Raw genomic sequence first — 20,981 nt, forward strand, 5'->3', positions numbered from 1 at the left:
TTAAGGAGAACCATTTTTATTGTTTTCATCATACAGCTGACTAGGTTTTTATGGAGGAGGAGGAAACATCTTGAGATGTTTAGACAGTCTCTCTCATGATCTTGCTTAGTTTCTGAATCTTGGTCTTTGTCGACATGTCAACGAATTTCTCTCCAATGCTGACAACCATTCCACCCAAGATTGTTGGGTCAGTCTAGGGGGGAAACCAAGATTCCTAATTAGAATTCCCTAGTGAGAATAATGGGCTACATGATAACATAAAAGACTACAATGCTTGGGTTAAGATCTTGACAAATCAATCGTGTTAGACATATGTTCAAGTTCCTTTGCAGAGAAGTATTTTTGTAGGCTGTTTGGGCCAAAACTCATTATGTTTGGCTAAGGAACGGTTCTTATAGAGCAAAATTTACCTGCACAAGACAGGATAATATAATGGGTTTTTTTACTGATACCTCTGTTGTCAATGTTTAAGTTTTCGGAGATCAGAAGAAATATTATGATTACGATTAGCGCTACATTAGATTCCACCCTACGGCTCTTATGCCTCTTTGTCCCTATGTGGTTTTTTTTTTGGGGGGGGGGGTAGATTTGCTTGTTGCTTCCAATTGAATTGGCTATTCTAAGTCTAAAGCAATTGAACAGCCAACAGACCATAGGAAGACATTTCTTTGGGCACCTGTTTGAAACCAGTGGCTACAGCAAGCCAGCAGCCTTGATTCAGGGCCAAGTCCCTATGGTTTATGTGAGCAATGGGGAAGCTCCAGCCATCAGGCCAAATTTGGTCCATGAAGCTCTTTCCCCAAGTCATGCCCATCTGCTCCACACTTGACATAATAAGTGATGGCTGATGTGGGGCAGATAAAGAGATGTGGCTGGATCTGCTGTACAGCAAAGCTCCCTGTAGGGAACTCAGCCATGCAGGTATTCCCTGTAGAAGACACGGTTGAATAATGGTCAGGTGACTGAAAGGTTAGTTGTCCCGCCTGTCAATGTTGACATAAGGGGATGGGAACAGAGTGATTTGACCTGCCAAGTCATAAAGATGCCTAATCCCTGGCTTATGATAAGCTTGGACAGCTAGGCTGCCCAATACGCATTATCCACATCTGGAAGAGGAGGTATTTTCCTTTAAGGGAAGCTTTCTATGGCCAATGGGGAAGTTCTTATAGATTGTTGAGATGGCCCTTCTTAGTCACTTTTAATTTATTAGAGAGTGTTCTGTTTTACATAGCTGTAACCATACCTTTATCTCCAGTTTCAGTATTTCTCCTTTAGCTAAAAAGCCATTCAAAGCTGCCTTCAACTCCGTAAGATTAGCTTCATCCAAGGGCTTAACATATTGAGACAAAAATAGAGAGCTTCAGAAAGTCAACAAGCAATGATGTAAGAGAAAGATTTCGCCCCCATGACTGACATACAATACAATAAGGTTGCAGCATTTTTCTGCTTGGAAACAAAGTGGCAGCATCCTTGCTTGGCTTAGTAAATAGCAATTTGATATTTTACACAAGTTAACTGAAATTCACTTTTTAGGAGTCACAATGTCTATAATATGTGTTTTAATCTGTGACATCTTCTGAGTAAAAAAGGTTTTAAGATGTACCATGCACTCACAATGATGTTTTCAGTGTAGGGTCTGGACTAACATAAAAGTTAGGCTACAGTATGGTTTATTTTTTTAAAAAAAACACTTGGCTAAGAGTTTTTCACAAATCCCAATGCTACAAGCGAGGCGAAAAATAAGATGACTTCTTCCCTTGTCTCATTTTGTGGCCCTCTCCACTGCAGAGAACAAGAGTGGAAAACTAGGAAAGCTCTAAGGAATGGAGTGGCAGAATTGTTCAGAGGATCTAGAATGCTAGAAAATGTTGAAAAAATGCTGAAAACAGGAGTACTAATTAATGACTAATCCAAGTGTTATATAGCGTTGTCCTCAGTTATTACCAAAAAAGGAAGATGTTGGTCCTGTCTCAGAATATGAACATTTTGCCACCTAAAATTAAGAGAGCATATAAAGTGAACAGGAAAAACTATGTTTGCTAGCTATTTGTAGAGATGAATTTAAGAATACTTGACTGGGCTAAATAGATTAAAGTCACAAGAGGAACAAGTGCTTGCAACAGTTCAATGTGACATGAATACTGAAGTTCCAATAACCCTTTTTCAGACATATGTTAAGTGCTAGTAAACAAAGTACCATTCATTTTGCAAATATAACCCTTCCCCAACTTCTTTACACTATAGGTCAGACTGCGGTCCTGTAGACGATGCTAAGACTACAAGCTCCATCTTCCTAGTCAATGGGAGGGATGAAAGTAGTACTCCAAAACATCTGGAGAACATCAGGCTCAGGAAGGTGGCTTTAGACTAAGAAACCCTGAAGACCGCAAAACCTCTAAATGAAGTTTTGCATGCCATTTGCTTACCTGAGCAGTGGTTACGGAGCATAAAACTTCTCCGCGGAATGCACTCATAATCTTAGCAAATGCAGAAATTACACCTGGCGTGTTTTTCAAGCGACCATTTTCAGCAAGCAAATCTTGGGAAAAGATTGAGCAGGTGTTACATTATGTACATTCAAACTGTACTAAAAGTGTAATGAAACAGTGCCAAATACAAAGAAAATCTTCCAGTCTAAACTGTGTTTACAATATTACAATGCTATTATTCGAAGCCCATTTGTGAAGCTCAACCCACTTTACTGTGTTCATCCACAGAGAGACTGCTACTACTTACTGATAAAGTTGACAGTGACAGGTGACATTTTCTCTTTAGCTAAAATTTCATTCACGGTCTTTTGCTTTACTGCACTCTTTACGTGAGGATTCATGACAATGACAGATAATTTAGGGTCCTTCAGAAGTGTCTGGATTTGGAACAACAAAAGCATCTCTTGGTCAAAATCAGATTTGCTTCTAGTCAAAGCAACATAACTATAATGCAACATAAAGGTATTTAAGTTGCCCTTTTAACTTAATATAACAAACCACGGAGAAAATAATTTTCCCTAAGAAGGAAACAGCATAAGTAAAAACTGGACTTGCATCAGCATCTTCAGTGGAAATGGTGTGCAATAGGACTATATAAAATCACATTACCAGAACTCGAGTCAGCTCTTTCTCAACCTGGTCCAACTTCTTCTGCTTAGAAGCAGCAGAGTAGAGCGCAGTGGCATATCGACCTTCCAGCCCAAATACTTGAATTGGTGGCTTCAGAGGAAAAAAATACAAGGTATAAAAATTATCACAAGACAAAACTGTCTATTTCAATTGATTCTCAATGATCCATTGCCCAGCAAGCATACTCAGTCCTCAATGGGCCCTTTTTTGTGGGGAGCGGGGTTCTCTGTTAATTTCAATTTTTTGGGTGTATTTCTGTAAACTTCTGAGTTCTCCCAGGGATGGCAATACTTTCCTCTTGTACATCAGGGGTGCTGTTTTAGCTACATAAAGATTGGCACCCCACCCTGCCAGCACTGCTAATAGAGGGAGTGATAGGTGTAATACCAGAATGTTTTTTAAAAAACAAAACAAAGTTCCCATAGTCCGTTGCTGTGTTTTAACAAAGCAAACATGCATAATTAGGAACTCTTAATATTAAGGCATAACTATTTTGTGTTAAGTATTTGCCAATTTGTACTCTTGCTTAAGGACATAAGAGAAATCCAGCAGATGAAACCAATATTCATCCAAACCCCCAGCCTTCCCAGGAATCCCAGAAACTGACAGGTGCTAGCTGATCCACTGGAAATTGGTCAGTAAGGCAATGCAGAGGCATAAGATGGTTCATTAAAACACACTACACAGCAGCTGCAGCCACAGACCCTAAGAGCTGATTTTCAATTGTGACTGGCCACATTATAAAGCTTGCGTCTATCATATTGAGGTTAGATTCTACATGACTGCTAGCTATAAATATGGACATTGACACTAGTTTAAGTGGCACACAAGGCCCTGCATTCTGCAATCTAGATATATTTATCTAGAACCCTGATCTTTAATTGGAAGTAAATCACCCTAACTGCAATTGAGCCTCTTTCCTGGTAAACATTTTCAGGTTCTTATCAGGTTGCTCCTGTACACTTGCCACCTGCAACTTGGTGTAATTAATCTGCACAGTTTTGTAAAATAAATAAATAAACTTACCTGTACCAGTTTTGATGCTGGCCTGATTAGGGAGGTGCTGAAGTGGCGCACCTACAGTAAGAAAAAGTTGTCATTTACATTATATTATTTTAAAAAGCAGTGAAATCCAACATTAGTCATAAATGGATTTTTTTTATTTAAATCGGATTTTTAAATGAAAATGCTTTTGGAGGAAAAAAACTTTCTAAATATAGTTTTCTATTTAAGTTACATTATAGTCCAAAGGCTATTCATCAGGAAATAAGGATTTGTTTTAAGTTTTTCATGTGTGGTGAAACTCATTCTAAGGTTTTTTTAAAAAACTGTTTAACCACATGAGTTAACAAACATTGATACATATCCTATAATGTTATTGTTTTAGTTAAATAAATTGTTTAAATTGTTATTAAGGAAATTATTATTTTTCTCCTTCCAATAAAGAACTGTACAGCAGAAAAGTTGTCCAAATATAAACAGTTAACTTATTAAACTTCACAATAATTTCATAATTATCTGTTTGGGTATTTCTAATAGTACAGTATAACCAAATCAGTAATTTTTGATGTAACTGTAAAAACTACTCTGAAAATTTATTATTCCAAAATGAAACCTTCATTTGGTTGTAAATATTAAGATTATACCAGCAAGAATGTCTTTCTGTAAAAAAATGATTTAAATCAAGGCTTACTGACTAGTGATTTAAATTGATTTGATTTAAATCAAATCCACCCTTCTCCTTCCCAAGCATTTCTTGTGTTGCTTTCATCTTTTGGTAGGCAAGAACCCGCACAGGTCTCCCATCAGAACCCTACGCTTGTCTACCATGAATTACAGAGGAGAGGTCAGGGCTGGAGCAAGATCCAAGGAGGAAAACCAAACAGGGCCAATGGGCCACAGGTCAGTATGGCAGCACATCTCTTTTATGGAGATGGTCCCAGCATCTCCAGTTGGGCTGGGAGAGACCCCTACCCAAAACCCTGGTCAAAGCCAGTCCAGAAGTCTTGAAAGTCCTACACTGGCTTCCAGTACATTTCCGAGCACAATTCAAAGCGTTGGCCTTTAAAGCCCTAAACGGCCTCAGCCCAGTATACCTGAAGGAGCGTCTCCACCTCCATCGTTCTGCCCGGACACTGAGGTCCAGCTCCGAGGGCCTTCTGGCGGTCCCCTCCCTGCGAGAAGTGAGGTTACAGGGAACCAGGCAGAGGGCCTTCTCAGCAGTGGCTCCCGCCCCGTGGAACACTCTCCCACCAGATGTCAAGGAAATAAACAACTATCTGACATTTAGAAGACATCTGAAGGCAGCCCTGTTTAGGGAAGTTTTTTAATGACTTATGTTTTAATGTATTTTTAATCTCTTGTTGGAAGCCGCCCAGAGTGGCTGCGGAAACCCAGCCAGATGAGCGGGGTATAAGTAATAAATTAGTAGTAGTAGTAGTACTGCTCTAGATCAAGCACCTCCAAACTTGGCCCTCCAGATGTTTTGGGACTACAATTCCCATCATCCCTGACCACTGGTCCTGTTAGCTAGGGATGATGGGAGTTGTAGTCCCAAAACATCTGGAGGGCCAAGTTTGGGGGTGCATGCTCTAGATAGGCCAATAGTCAGGCCCCTTCCTGGGTTCCACTGGCAGGAGGACTTAGCAGAGGAGCCTGGCTTGCTGAGCTTCCTTCCTTATCTCTGGCATCAAGGGAAGCCCAGGCTGCAGACCAGGCACTCACACAGCAGCCCCGGAAACCCTCCAAGTCCTCTTGGGGCCACTTGGGTTTAAGACTTTCCCCTCTCCCCCTCTTCCTTCTCCTCCCAAAGCCTCCAGGCTTCAGTCTCGGAAGCCAAGTGAGGCGTCCTCAGGTAAGAGACCTGCCCCCAGCAGAACCCCCTCTTCCTTCCCAAGGCTTCGCTGCTCACCTTCTGAGCCAACCCTGCAGCAGCAGCAGCCATCTTCTCCTCCTGTAGGTCAAGCCGGGCCCTTCCCCGTCCTCGAGACAAGAGAAGCGCAGGCGCAAGGTCTCGGCTCCGGGCACGCAGGCGCAAGGCTTTCTGGGAATCGTAGTTTCTGTAGAACTAGTCGCCCGAGTGGGCGGGGCGGAAAGAGGCAAGGCGGAAGACCATAAGTTTGCGTGGAGGGCGGCACGTGCGAGTTTGGGATTGGAGAAGGAACATGATTCTTTTTCTTGGGATCGCAAGGTTCCGGGGGATACAGCTTCGTGTTCCGAGTAGTGTATCCTGCTTTGCAAAGCGCCGAGAGAAGAAAGTGTGCTTAAAGGAAGCAAGGCAAAAGTTTTGTGGTTTTTTTAATGCATAAACGTAATTTACACCTTAGGGAAGTTTTTAATGACTGATGTTTTAATGTATTTTTATTCTTTTCTTGGAAGCCGCCCAGAGTGGCTGGGGAAACCCAGCCAGATGGGCGGGGTATAAATTATTATTATTATTATTATTATTATTATTAGCTACCCTGAATTTATTACGTGCCTTTTTCGAAGCGGAGTTTAATGCCTATTACGCATGAAGGCATACACGTTGCGGTCGTACTTAATATTAGCACGCTCGTTTCTCAAACGTTCTGTAAGTTTTCATTTTGTTTATCAGGTGACTGGTAAGATCCTCTCTGTGTTGCCAACCTGGTTTCTTTTAACCATTATTTTTCTCACTAGTGTGACTCCTGTTTTCAGCAAATAATAGCTTTTTGCTTGCCAAAACTGCCAGGCTCCTTTTTTCATCTAAGTTATGGCACCTGCTTTCCAGTCCTAAAGCCTAAATCATCCTGGACCTGAGTGAAAGCATGTTCCAGAGTGTTATATCGCTTGCCAGAGTAACATCTTGTCTACACATGCATCAGAATCAAATGGCAATGCGGTGGCAAAATATTCAGGTGGCAGAGTGGATGGCATAATGAACTCAAAGCCAAGATGGTGTGTAAGTGATGCCAGTTTCACAAAATGCTTAAATTTGGTTTAATCCTTTTTGAAGTGCCTTTCCCTTTCCTGGATCAATACCTATAGTTCAAACCACTTTTTTAGTACTGTTTTCTGTAAACTTCATGATCTCTCTCTCTCACACACACAACCAATTTGCTTTGTTAAGAATGTCGTATTGTGGTGTCAGTAATTCCTAAATTTGAATTCCTAAACCTATACAATTCCTTCTCCGTAGTGAATAATATTATGATTATACAAGCAGTTACCTACTGAAAGCTATAGTGAGTGGAGGGGTTGTAGTAGGGGTTGGGAAATGATTCTCTATTCCTTTGTGTGACCATCCCTTGCTCCACTCCCTCATGCATGAGTTTCTTAACCCAACACCTGCTGCCCCCATAGCTACCAGCCCATTTAACCTGATAAAGCAGAGCATCCCTGCAAGGCTCAGGCCTTCCAAACAGAACTTCAGCCAGGTCTTTGGGGATGGCTGCCTATTTCACACACATCCCACCTCCCCATCCAAAGACATCCAATCTAGTCTTTGTTAGAAAATACTTTGCTTTTGTTGTTTGAATGATCAGTTATGCTTTTGTTCCTAGATTTTAATGTAGCTTTGTTGTTTCATTGTAAGGCATCATGGAGTCTTGTTGATTAAATGACCAGGTGAAAAATAAGTGACTAGCAGCTTCAGCATTTAGCAAGCACTGATGTTCTGTTGGGAAGGCTTTTCTTAAGAAGGAAAGCCAAGTGCTTTAGGTACAGCTGAATAGTATGTGATGGATTTTGTGGGTGGAGGGTGCAAGAGTCTATGACAATGCGAGTAATTATCCTTCCATCCCATCCTAATGTAACCAGCATCCCTCTTCATCCCCAGCTAGCAATATATACTTAAACATTGTGTTCCATATACATGTGTATCAGACATGTATTTGTTATGAAACAACTTAGGAGTGGCAGAGGTGGGCTTTTTTTGCCTTAATTCTGGTCTGAGGTCTGCATTTCTTCAACTTGCATGGTGTAAATTGTGCAGGAGATACTTTGAACACTAGATGTTGCTCTTGTTACAGATTGAGAGGCCTGATAACTAGCAGAGCCATATTTGGAGATTACATTACTGCAATACCTTAGCCTTGATGTAAATGCAGGGGGAGTGGCGAATAATTTAGGGCCTCTCCGCTATAGGTAGCAGCTAGCATGTTGGACATTAGTTGTTCTAGCAGTCACTGCCCCTCTCATCTGTGTAGCAGCTTTAAGTAGAGAGGCAAGAAGAGATCGAAGTTAGTGTGTGACCCATGAGAGAAATTGAAGCTTCTTTATACTAATGGGAAGGACTGTGGCTCAGTGGTAGAGCACATGTTTTGCATTTAGAAGTTGCCAGGTTCAATCCCTGGTATTTCCAGGTAGAGCTGAGGATGTGAGATGGAATGTTGGTATCACATGGTAGAAAGCAGCTTTTCTATGTTCCTATGAATCTTCTCACATGCTGAAACAATGCACAAGTGGGTTGCGGGGCCACAGAGGGTAGCCCTGACCTTCTGGCCATGTGCTCAGAGACTATGAGGAGGAGCTCTAAACGTGTACCGAATCAATGTACACATGTAGAGCTTCCCCCACAAAAGGAATCCCCTTGCATGAAGAGTTCTGTGCACATATATTCCTATATGCATAGGCCCCTTGTGTGCCAGCAGGGAGGGGGGCCTGGTGCACATGTTGGTGGCCTGGAGGGCATGGTTGCCAGGCACCCCTGTAGTCCCCCTTGACATGTGTGGGGTGTCAGTCTGAGACTCCTACTGCATCAGACCATGGATCCACCTACCTCAGTACTGTCTCCAAGGTCTTGGTCAGGGCCCTTTCCCAACTGTACTAAGATTGAACCTGCAACTTTCTGTATGCTAAAAGCATATCCTCTGTACAGTGGTACCCCGCAAGACGAACGCCTCGCAAGACGGAAAACCCGCTAGACGAAAGGGTTTTCCGTTTTGGAGGCGCTTCGCAAAACGAATTTCCCTATGGGCTTGCTTCGCAAGACGAAAGCCCATAGGGAAATCTCCGGGACAGCGGGGAAGCACAGCGCGTCTTCCCCACTGTCCTCGGACCTCCTCCCGCCGCCCGGCTTCGGAACGAAGCTCCGAAGCCGGGTGGCGGGGCGGGAACACCTCCTCTCGCCGCCCGGCTTCGGAACGATGCTCCGAAGCCGGGCGGCGGGCGGGGACACCTTCTCCCGCCGCCCGGCTTCAGATGGCTTTCCTGAAGACTTGGGGTGGGAGGAGGGTTTTCCTTCCCACCGCCAACATTCAGAATGCTGTTCTGAATGTTGGCGGTGGGGAGGAAAAACCCTCCTCCCACGCAAGCCCCGGGAACAGAGGGAAAGCGCTGCGCGCCTTCCCCTCTGTTCCCGTACCTGTCCTGAAGGCTTGCGGTGGGGAGAAAAGCCCTTCTCCGCACCGCCAGCCTGGCAAGCGGTTTCCCTAGGAACGCATTAATTGATTTTCAATGCATTCCTATGGGAAACCGTGCTTCGCAAGACGAAAAACTCGCAAGAAGAAAAAACTTGCGGAACGAATTAATTTCGTCTTGCGAGGCACCACTGTACCTGAATAAGGAAGTAATGCATGGTTGTGAGGCCTACTTGTTTTCCTTCTTCCTTTAGCATGCTTGCCCTCAGCTTCCTGCTTCTCTTTCCCATCTTCCAAATGGTTTTAGACAGCAGGAAGGGACAGATTGTTGACCAAGAATGAAGGAAGATTGCAGTGCTATTTTTCTAGAAAAAGAGGTGCCAGAACTCACCACAAACGGCTCCCTTGTTCTCTTACAATGGCAATGGCGTCCACCTGAGAGGGACCGGAACTGAGTTCCGGCACGTTCTGACGGGGGAAAAAGCCCTGCTTTGACAGTATGTGCTAACTTTTGTCAGGCACATGCTACCACACAGGGAGCCGTAAAAAGGTAAAGGTAAAGGACCCCTGACAGTTAAGTCCAGTCGCGAGGAGCTAATCCTGATCCCTGTAGGCAGATTAGAATTAGCAGTTTAGAATTAGCAGTGGTGTGGTCCAACAACATCTGAAAGGCCAAAGGGTCCCCCTCCCCTTGTTCTAGTGCCATAAAGGCCCAGCTTACGGTTGTTCATTTTAGCTTATGTAACAAGGCCTGATCAGAAGATTTTTGCTGGCATGAGGATTTATACAGGATTAGTTTTCTCTCGGGGGTGTTTTGGACCTAGACTGTGAAGGGTGTTAGGGACAGACTAGACATGCCAGTAGCAGTTATGTTTGTTGTTCATGTATCTGTCTTACTCATGTGTAAAGCAGGAGGAAGTGGTAACCCAAACATTTAACATCAAAGAAGTGTGAATGTGTAGCTAGGCTTCGGGCCTTATATATTGCTTATATTTCACATATGTGTTGGAAACAGGACTTTCTCATCATTGCTAGAGAAAAAAATGCATACTAAAACAAGTCCTGGCTCCTTGTCCAGACAAATACTTTATTTCCTTAAGGCAGATGTGCATTGGGGCGCTTAAATATAATGTTTGTTGAATGTAGTGTAAGTTGCATTTAGTGGTTTTGCCGGCAATGTCCAAGCAGCTTGTATGAAGCTGAAAGCTAGGACAGCACAATATTCATCATTTTTCTGGTGAATTTGAACAGCCTACTCACACGCAGAGGGAAACTTGGCTCATATTAAATCTAGTAAGTTGAAAATTCTGTTCTCCCTCATTTGACCTGAATGCTCTCAGACTTCTAAGGCATAAATATTTTTAACAAATCCCATGGTCATTTGGCTTCAGAAATAAAGCCTTTTTGTTTAAGATGAGCATCAACATTTTGGATATTTGTGGCTGATCTAGTAACATTTAGTAGAGCAGCCACCAAGTAAGTCTGGCAGCTTGAACATTTTGGGCAAGGGAGCAAGTAGCCTCTTTTGTGATTATAATCAAATGGGATTTGAAGCATGACCCTTGATGTACTTAGTGTTCTTATTGGGTGCAGGCATTAAAACATTCTTGTACAAGCTTTACTCATGTGTACCCAGGAAATAGCCAGTGCCAAGCTTCTCCAGCAACAGGAAGGGGTGTAACATAGCAGCTGTCAATTATTTAATTAGATAAGTTGTTTTGGGTGGTGTTAAGGGTTTGGTCTGAAATGTTGATGTTTAGGAAGGGGCCTGTTTACGGCTCCTCTGTATAGCCCAGAATATTTGCTAGCTTTGGGAAACATTTAGAAATGTTGACTAACTAGGGAAATCTTCAAAACTTGGCATATCAGAATGCTACTGTTGAGCTTTGGCTGCCATAATTGTGGAATGACATAATAATAACTAATAATAAACTTTAAAAACACAGCAGTATTAAACATTAAAATATTGTCTATCCCCTTGCTATTGCACAAGAAGAAGCAGTGAAACACAGTCCTATTTTACATTGTGTTTCTTGATCAACAACACCCCTTTCCCATAACTCAAACAAATATTTCATTAAATGCAAATACGGAGTTATGAAAATCAAAGTACCGAAACGCTATGCAGTGCTTTTGCATTTCTATCCTTTGCAGTACAGTCTTAGTGAACAGTCCAGTTAAATCCAGTGCACATGTATCAGACATGTACCAGCGCTTGGTCTAGGCCATAATCTTGAAGAGCATTCCAGTGCACCCTCTTTGTACACCTCCATATATATTTTTTCCTGAAAGGGAAGCTCTCAGAGACTTCACTTGCAGAACCTCCCAGCTACAATTTAACTTTCCTTGTGCTCCATAAGTAGTTAGGGAGGATGGTGTGAGATTTTTAAGGGGAACCTCAGAATGAAAAGATAGTGCATGCTATTTAACCCTTTAAAACATTGCCACTCCAAATCCCTAGATGTCTTTTTCAAAACAGGGAAGTTTAAAGAGTTGTTGGTGATGACTGTGGTGGCAACTTCTGAGAATTTCTCTCTCAGAAAAATGTGGGTGGATATGCAGAACTACGTTTGAGATCCTAGCTGAGATATGGGTTCAAGAATCTTTCCGCCTGTAGAAATGCAGTGATGATAACCATATAAATAATATTTGTGAAGTGTTTTAGATCAATTATGTGTGGTGTTTTTATTTTGTTCTGTTTGCAACTGCTTTTGCCTTAGCAGTTTGTTTCTTTTTATTAAAAGGGGGTAGAGAACTGCTAGCCCTTGAGTCACATCTGGCCCACAGCATATTCCTCTCTGACCTACGACTTCCTCCTACCTTTTTTCACGGGAACTAAGTAACCAACCAAAGAAGAGATGGAACAATCTGTCTCTCTTCCTGCAGGTTGCTGCATTTCCATGCTGAGCAGGGAGGCAAAGGAGCCTCTTTCAGCTTGACCAGCTCTTAAACTAAACAAGCTGCAGGAAGAGGAACAGAGCAGCCTGTCCCTACTCTGGCAGCCCCTTATGTTCCTGTACTAGGTGGGAAGGAATAAAAGTCTTTCCCCCCTACTGGCTCTCTTATCCTCCCATGGATGTAATTCGTAGACAGAATGTGGATGAGACCTACCTGGCTTAATGTGGAAGAAGTTGTTGTGGAAGTTGAGGGCGGGGGATGATTGACAAAATCAATCTTCCTGGCAAACTGGGAATATCCCCTCACTCACCCAAGTTTAGGATATTCCATAATTCTTCAGCAGAGTTTTTTTCTTTGAGAAAAAGAAGTGGCTCAAGTAAATGTAAACTAAGCTTTAATAATAAAGAAAACTAACAAAATAACATAATGAGAGAAAAGTAAATACAACAACATGAGGCAAGAAACAAGAAGAGGCACTTGGCGCCCCTTAACTGACATTCTTCACTGAACACACACTGAAGGGATGGGCTGATTCCGGAGCAAAACACATAAGCCCCGCCCACCAGATACCATGCACTCTACTACTCAAATTAGGCCCTAGTGTTTTTCTTACAGAAGCACAGTCTAAATATCTAGCTAATTGCTTGCAGTCTTCTAACCACAGAGGCATCATGGATGGGTGTAATTACACAGGACCTCTGATAATGGGCAAACAAATACAGTGGTACCTCAGGTTACAGACACTTCAGGTTAAAGGCGCTTCAGGTTACAGACTCTGCTAACCCAGAAATAGTACCTCAGGTTAAGAACTTTGCTTCAGGATGAGAACAGAAATTGTGTGGCGGTGGGAGGCCCCATTAGCTAAAGTGGTACCTCAGGTTAAGAACAGTTTCAGGTTAAGAACAGACCTCCAGAAAGAATTAAGTTCTTAACCCGAGGTACCACTGTATCACTTTGAGGAAACAATTTGGGAAAAAGCATTTATTTTGCAATGTTCTTGCATATACAACCCTTACTCTTCAGTAAGATTCATGGGGTAACTAAATGTTACTGTGTTTAGCCATAGGAAGAGCCTTACATTGAAGCATTAGGATTTGCTTTCAAGGCTTGATTCCACTTCTGTTTAAACAATGTGGGCATCAGTCACAAAATGGCTGCCAGTAAAGGTGTGGCATAACAAAAATGGCTGCCGTGGGGTTGCTTAGGACAGGCTGAATCAGTGTAAGAAGGAACTGAGCAGAAAGAACAAGCAATCTCATGTACTGTGGATTTTTGAGGGAATATTTACTGAGATCTTTCATAGGCATAATAGGAAGTATTGGCAGGCACAATGTCACTCATGAGGGCTGTCATGAGGGCAAATAGTGTTGGCCTTTTAATCTGTAAAAATCCACCTTAATTGTGCAAGTCCCAGCCCTTCCAGCAGCTCATTTGGCTCTTCTGAATGCCTTTCCCCTCCCTAGTCTTCTGGAAATATTTAAGGTAAGTACCTGTTTACTCACCCACACACTAGCCTAGAAGAAAAACCTCCAAATGTCATAGCGAACTTCAAGAGAGCAGAAAAACAAGCAAACTTAGCATGCAGAATTGAGGACTGCTTTGGCAGCGTCTATCTTTAGCTGCAATAGTGAGTCACATCATTGTGATCTGACTATGGCTAGGCTGAGGTAATACGCAGGCCAGGGGACTGAGACAAAGCATGATGGGATTAAGCTGTAAAATTCCACTACTCTCCAAATCAGGTTTATGGGGACTTAAGAGACTATAATTATTTGTTTTCAGTCAAATAATAATTACAGAATGTTGTATAATATGATATAGCTCCACACATCTTCAAGGAGTTATAAAATAGAATAATATCTGGAACCCACCCAAAATTCCCTTGAGCAAAGTGTGTGCATTTCTATGTATCTCGATCTGCAAAGTGTCACGTCCAACCGGCCCCACCAGCCACTCCAAGCTAATGCTGGATTTTCTTGGATGGTGCCGTGTTGCTTAGCAACATTGCTAGGCAGCAGGGCTATACATGATGCACAGAACTGGCTAGTGTTGTGCAGGGCAGATTTCAATTACTGTTTCTTAAGCTGTAAAATATTAATTCTCAGTTTGCAAATAGAAACTATGCTCAGAGATTAGGGGCCTACTTCTGCTGCCCCCACCTTCACTGGCGGCTCGCAAGCTCCTGTTGACTTTAGTGGAGACTACAGGCAGCCCAGGGGGAATTTGGCCTCAGACATGGAAAACATGGGATAGAATTCATGAGATACAAATACATTCTCATGCCTGAGGTAAAAGAGGCTGACGTATGCAAACACTTCTCAAGGTGACATCGCACAAATTATGTGGCATTTATGTACAAGCACTCAAAGGGGGGGAGGAATAACCCCTATTTTTCCTAGTTGCATGAACATGTGATTGGGAAGGGTGGTATTCAGAGGGAGAAAACAGATAGATCTTGGGTGGAACTGTTAACAGATATATTCCTATGCGTAGGTAACAGCCTGCATTACATTTCCAGTGAGCAACTAGTACAGTTTCCCCAAACACTACACTCCTGTTTCTGAAAGGTGTACCTAGATCAGGGGTCGCCAACCTTTTTGAGCTTGTAAACACATTTGGTTGGTTGATTAAATTTCTGTGCCACCTTTCATTCAAATGAACCCCAAAGCGGGCTACCAACAATAAATAACATAATAAAACATCATGAAGAACTGCTGTGGGTGCCAGTCACAAAATGGCTGTTCTATGTGTGTATTAAATGGCTATCACAGGGGTACCTCGAGTTAAGAACTTAATTCGTTCTGGAGGTCCGTTCTTAACCTGGAACCTTTCTTAACCTGAGGTACCACTTTAGCTAATGGGGCCTCCCGCTGCTGCCGCACTACCACCATACAATTTCTGTTCTCAACCTGAATCAAAGTTCTTAACCCGAGGTACTATTTCTGGGTCAGCGGAGTCTGTAACCTGAAGCGTCTGTAACCCGAGGTACCACTGTATATCCAAAAGAGCTATGCTCTCCCATCAGTGAGGAGAAAGACACCTACATTAGCCACCACTGCACTCGCTCACAGAAAGAAGTTCTTTGTACATTTCCTCTGTTTAAAATGGCCGTTTACCCGATCCAAGGGTGGACGGTGGTTGTGACCCGGCACGGTGGCTCTGCATACTCCTGGAGCCACATCATTTTTTCCTGTGTCCATTGGTGCTTCCCCCAGCCATTGCAGAGCATCCTGGGTTTCTGCCAAACCCAATTTTTAAATCTGTCCAATCTGCAGCAGGCTCAGGGTGCGGGCCGTGCTTCGGGAGTCTTCACTCTGGTCCACTCTCATCCCATTTAAGTTGGCTGGCGCTACACACTGCAGTGCATTCGGCATGGAGCCAAATTTCCTCTGTTGAGAACTCACAGAAGGGTGGGGATCCAATCCTGACAAACAATGAAATGTGAACATGTTTAAGGGTGTGTGTTCAGTGTAGAAGAGGTCTTCACGTGGGTACCAGGAGGTACTGGTGAGCGCAGTGACATCAACAGGTTGGTGTAGACTTTCTCCATATTTTGAAATCCCAGGTAGATAAACTTGCAGAATGATGGGGAAAGTCTAGGTCCATAGAGGTTTCTTTTTGCATAGGATTTCCTTTGCAGACATTGATGCTTAACATATGGATGTTGGAGGCAGATCTAACAGTGCCACACAGCCTTGATGGGGAGACTAGAGGCTCACTCCTCCAGCCCAAGTTCTTTGTATGATTCATCCTCACATATAAAAGGAGCTACACAGACAGCATTTTTCAGTGGAAGCATTTGCACCTTCTGCTGAGAGCCATTAGCTGTTGAGGGATCAAGTAATGAGAGTCCAAGTGTTATATCTGCATCTGTGAAACTGCTTTCACAGATCATGCCAAAACAAAATGATCAGAAGTGAGTGAATAGCAGAAGCAATGCTGCAAAGCATTGGGGGGTGGTCATTGTGGATGAGAAACCGAACTCAAGCTTCCAGGGAGATTTTGTAGCAAAAAGGTGTTAGAGCCAGGCTGGGGCTGTTAACAGCCATATCTGTGTCCAGTTGTGGATGTATTTTCTTCAGGTCAAGGCAACGGTGGTCAATCTGCTGGAGCCAGAAGTGCAGCAGGCAGAAGGTACTGCTTTATGAATCAGGCAAGGGCAGAAGACCAGGCTTCTAATACCAGTGATGGGGAAACTTTGGCTGTCCAGATATTACTGATCTGCAGCTCCCACTACCACTAGATTCAGGTGTGGTCACCAACCACCCCATCATTCCTGATGGGACTTGTAATCCAGCCCATTGGCTGTGCTAGCTGAGGCTAATGATGTTTGGAGTCCAACAACGTCTAGAGGGGCACATCTTTCCTACATCCCTGATTTATACCATGCTTGGCTGATCAGATTATTCATACTTCTAATTACAAGCTTCTGATTAAATAATAAGGTACATAATTTCCAATGACTGCAAAATATGTTTGTTTTGTATGTTTATGAACAATTTAGGAGCATTGTCCACAGTACAGTGGTACCTCTAGTTACGAACTTAATTCATTCCGGAGGTCCATTCTTCACCTGAAACTGTTCTTAACTAGAGGCGTGCTTTAGCTAATGGGGCCTCCTGCTGCTGCTGCTGCACCGCCAGTGCATGATCATCCTGGGGCAAAGTTCTCAACTCGAGATAACTCTTCCAGGTTAGCGGAGTTTGTAACCCGAGGCGTTTGTAACTCCAGGTACCACTGTATTATGTTTTGACTTAATACTTTTTTATTATAGTTTGGCAATTGGACCAGTCCTGTTCCTGGCATTTTGGAAATAATGCAGACTGGCAATACACCTCCCATGTTCCTTCCCTCCATATCTATTGGGCCCAGAGCCCTGTGGATCACACTCTGATTGACTGCATTCCTGGAGCAGCTAGTCAGAAGAAGAAATTATGGGCAGTTCAACTATTCACATGACTTAAGCCTTAGGGTGCACCAAATTGCATTTGTATCTACTTGTGTGTCATGTTAGGCCTTACAGTACATGCTTACAGGAAACCCCTGATTTGCATGGGGCTTATGTTCCAAGTCATTGTACACTTGCATGAAGTTGTGTGCAGTTGAAACACCCTGCTCTGCCCCACCTCACCCTGCCCTTTTAGTGACATCTATTATGATACTTCCGGGCAGTGCTTTCTTTTCTGAGGGTACGCAGGGGTACACATACCCCTAAATATTTTTTGAATCTAAGTTTGGCCTCATTGAAGGGCAGTATTTCAATATGAGTAAGAAAATGAGATTATCCCTAAACATTTTTTTAGAAAAAAGCACTGCTTCCAGGTTACTTCTGGGTTTGGTGCTGTACGTGTGTGTGCAATTGTGCACATATTGGTCGTACCTAAAACAGGGATTGTCTGTACACCCACATAGATACAATATCACAGCTGTGATTCTGTTTTTCCAAAATCTCAAAAATCTACACTTCTGACATGAGCTGCCATACATTTGGATGTTCCCAGACATTTAAGTGATTTTCGCCCACACACTGTTTCTGGCGGCCAAATTCCAAATCCTGGATGTATGGCAGCCCTACTTACTGAGCCCTTTGCACAGGTGCAGTGTTGGAGATCTGTAATAAAGTCATTGCTGACATGAGCACTTGGGTATAATCGTATCATGCCTTGATAGTAACAAGTGCTAAAATAAAGAAATGCAAGGTGTGAACCAATGCTACCGATCCTCTAGGTTATTAAAAAGGGTAATCATATAATATAATGATGGGAAAATCTATTAGCTCATCAGCCCCCTGCCAGCACAATACTGTTCCCTACAGGATATTCGCAAGCACTTTTTCCAGTTCAGTTCTAAATTAATCTCAATAGCTTTGGCAATTACCATTCAAATCTCTTGCAGTGCATATTCTCCATGAACCCTGTTCAAGTTAGCAATTGGCAATTAAATATTAAACTTGCCCTGCTATGACAAATATGCAAAGTTAGGAAAATCTATGTACCACATGAATAATGGGACTTAATCCAGGCATACCGTTTAGGATTATGGTTCAAGACTACCATCTATTGGATTTAAAAATCAGTTTTGTCGTTTGGGTTAGTTTGGTTACGGTGCTATTTCTCGATAGTCATATAGCAGTGATTGCCAGGAATGCTTTTAATCAACTTAGATTGGTTTGCATCTATGCTTTTTTCTAGAGAGGACAGACCTCATTTGTGTCTTAGTAATATTTAGGCTATGGGACGCGAGTGGCGCTGTGGGTTAACCACAGAGCCTAGGGCTTGCTGATCAGAAGGTCGGCGATTCAAATCCCCACAACGGGGTGAGCTCCCGTTGCTTGGTCCCTGCTCCTGCCAACCTAGCAGTTCAAAAGCGTGCCAAAAATGCAAGTAGATAAATAGGTACTGCTCCAGCGGGAAGGTAAACGGCGTTTCCATGTGCTTCTCTGGTTTGCCAGAAGCTGCTTAGTCATGCTGGCCACATGACCTGGAAGCTGTAAGCTGGCTCCCTCAGCCAATAAAGCGAGATGAGCGCCGCAACGCCAGTCATCCATGACTGGACCTAACAGTCAGGGATCCCTTTACCTTTACTATCTAGGCTACTACAGTGCAATGTGAGGCTGCTGTTTAAAACTTTTCAGAAACTTAACTGGTTCAAAATGCAACAATGCAAACTGCCAGCATTTTACAATAGGGTTCTCACACAAAGCCATAATAGGAAATTCTCACAGTTCTTTGCACTATCATTTAGACATTTCTGGTAGCCCCTTATTCCAGAACACCCCCTCCCACACACCTGCTAACATTCCTGCCAAAGGCAAGCCTGCTTCCCTTCACATCCTTTCCAACCGTTTGGGGATATATTTTTCAGCATGTGTATGTCAGCTTGACAGAGTACAGTATACAACATTTTCACAGCATTCTCCCAAATGCACAGCAACAGAGATTTCATTACCCACAAGTTTAGAAAGGTTGAATTTCTAGCACATCCTTCCCCACATTGGGGAAGAAGAAGAAGAAGAAGAAGAAGAGGAGTTTGGATTTGATATCCCGCTTTTTCACTACCCTAAGGAATCTCAAAGCGGCTAACATTCTCCTCTCCCTTCCTCCCCCACAACAAACACTCTGTGAGGTGAGTGGGGCTGAGAGACTTCAGAGAAGTGTGACTAGCCCAAGGTCACCCAGCAGCTGCATGTGGAGGAGCGGGGAAGCGAACGTGGTTCACCAGATTACGAGACTACCCCTCTTAACCACTACACCATACTGGAAAGGCGGCATACAAATAAAATGATGATGAGGATGAGGATGGACAGTACACAATGCTGTATAGACAAATAAACAAGACATTATGGTGGAGGAACAAATAATAGCCCAGGATACTAAACCGTAATGCCATGAGCATGAGCTTTCTCATCTACTCTCTAATGTTTCAAAATGCGTTTCTGCATCAGTCTAATAAATATATAATGGCAACATTTGCCACATCCTCATACTTTTGCATAATTGATAATAAAACTGCGGGAGACCGGGAACAGTCATATTTCCCATTATCCACAAAACTAAAATGGAATCAATCCGGTAACCAATTTAACAGCACGTGAGCAAGGTAACTCTTACATCAATTAATTTAAGAATGATCAAATAAATCCTGGGTGGATTCTCCATGAGCTTTCTGTCACTGCAAAAGGTGTATAAAATTGTAACCTTCTGAACGTTAGTCCCCTGTAGCAACTATTCAGAACTAACACTTCAGAATATGCAGATTTGGGGAATGTGACATTAACTCCTAGCAAATTTATAGTTTGTGTCTGGGGTTTCAGTGCTCTGAACGTGTCTAGTCTATGGTCCTTGATTCACAGATCTCTGCCATATCTCCGAAATGTCACAGGCTAATAGCTTAAAAGCTATTTTAAAGTGAGCTGATAGATGTGCTATTTTGCCAGCAGCACAAACTGGTCTCCAGTTAGCTCACTGATTCAGGATTTGTTTTCCAGAGAAACATAACTAAGGCAATATCACCTGTGAACTCCCCACTCCAAGGAAAAAATAAAAACCAATGAGATATTGTCACTTTTTCCATATTCCCATTACAATAACCTCGTTGGTTCAGGGAAATTTCCTGGGGATTAATGTCCAGCTGGAGTTAATGGCTCTCTCAGCTGTACTTCAGTTCCTCCACACCCACTGGCTAGTTATTAATCCCCAGGAAATGCCTGGCACCTAAACTGCGATTGCTAAATGAAACTGCTGTCTGACAGGACAAAAATAAACAAATCATTAGAAAATCCAATTAGCTGTGTCACTTCAAATCACAAACCTACAAACGCCTCAATTCAGTATGCATCAAGTGTTGATTATCCTTTTGTGCTGTTTTTCAGTGGGGTATCCCCATTTCTAATAATTGCCAAAGGAGGGAACTGGGTGGGTTCTCCACTGTAGATCAGCTGATCATGGATGGCTCAAATGGGTAAACTTCCTCTCTTTATAGAAAAAAGAACTATAAAGCACACGCGTGTGCACATATGTGTGTGTATGTACACACACAGGCTGCTTTTCTGGGCAAATGCCCATCCAAAGTGGCTTGCAATTAAAATAACTCTAAAACTACAATTTAGCAAATATATATTTGCTAATAATAATGTAGCTGTAAA

General features: G+C 42.8%; 1 protein-coding gene, 1 long non-coding RNA gene and 1 other non-coding gene across 3 annotated transcripts in view; 1 reads left to right on the plus strand and 2 right to left on the minus strand.

The window, feature by feature from the left end:
• On the minus strand, nt 1-6,170 carry ATP5PO (ATP synthase peripheral stalk subunit OSCP). Its single transcript, XM_028727108.2, has 7 exons — nt 6,031-6,170; nt 4,146-4,196; nt 3,099-3,209; nt 2,737-2,866; nt 2,427-2,539; nt 1,244-1,330; nt 1-193 (listed from the first exon to the last, which is right to left on the minus strand). Exons 1-7 carry the CDS (start codon nt 6,061-6,063, stop codon nt 80-82), a joined length of 639 nt encoding a protein of 212 aa, XP_028582941.2. The 5' UTR covers nt 6,064-6,170; the 3' UTR covers nt 1-79.
• Nucleotides 591-727, minus strand: LOC114596653 (small nucleolar RNA SNORA2/SNORA34 family). Its single transcript, XR_003706596.2, has one exon. It is a non-coding gene; the product is annotated as a small nucleolar RNA SNORA2/SNORA34 family (small nucleolar RNA).
• Nucleotides 6,127-20,981, plus strand: part of LOC144327509 (uncharacterized) — a 22,093-nt gene continuing 7,238 nt past the window's right edge. Inside the window, exon 1 of the long non-coding RNA XR_013392584.1 lies at nt 6,127-7,041. This is a non-coding gene — a long non-coding RNA (uncharacterized LOC144327509). The remainder of the gene's footprint in view (nt 7,042-20,981) is intronic.

This window comes from Podarcis muralis, chromosome 4, assembly GCF_964188315.1.
Source record: "Podarcis muralis chromosome 4, rPodMur119.hap1.1, whole genome shotgun sequence".
NCBI lineage: Eukaryota > Metazoa > Chordata > Lepidosauria > Squamata > Lacertidae > Podarcis > Podarcis muralis.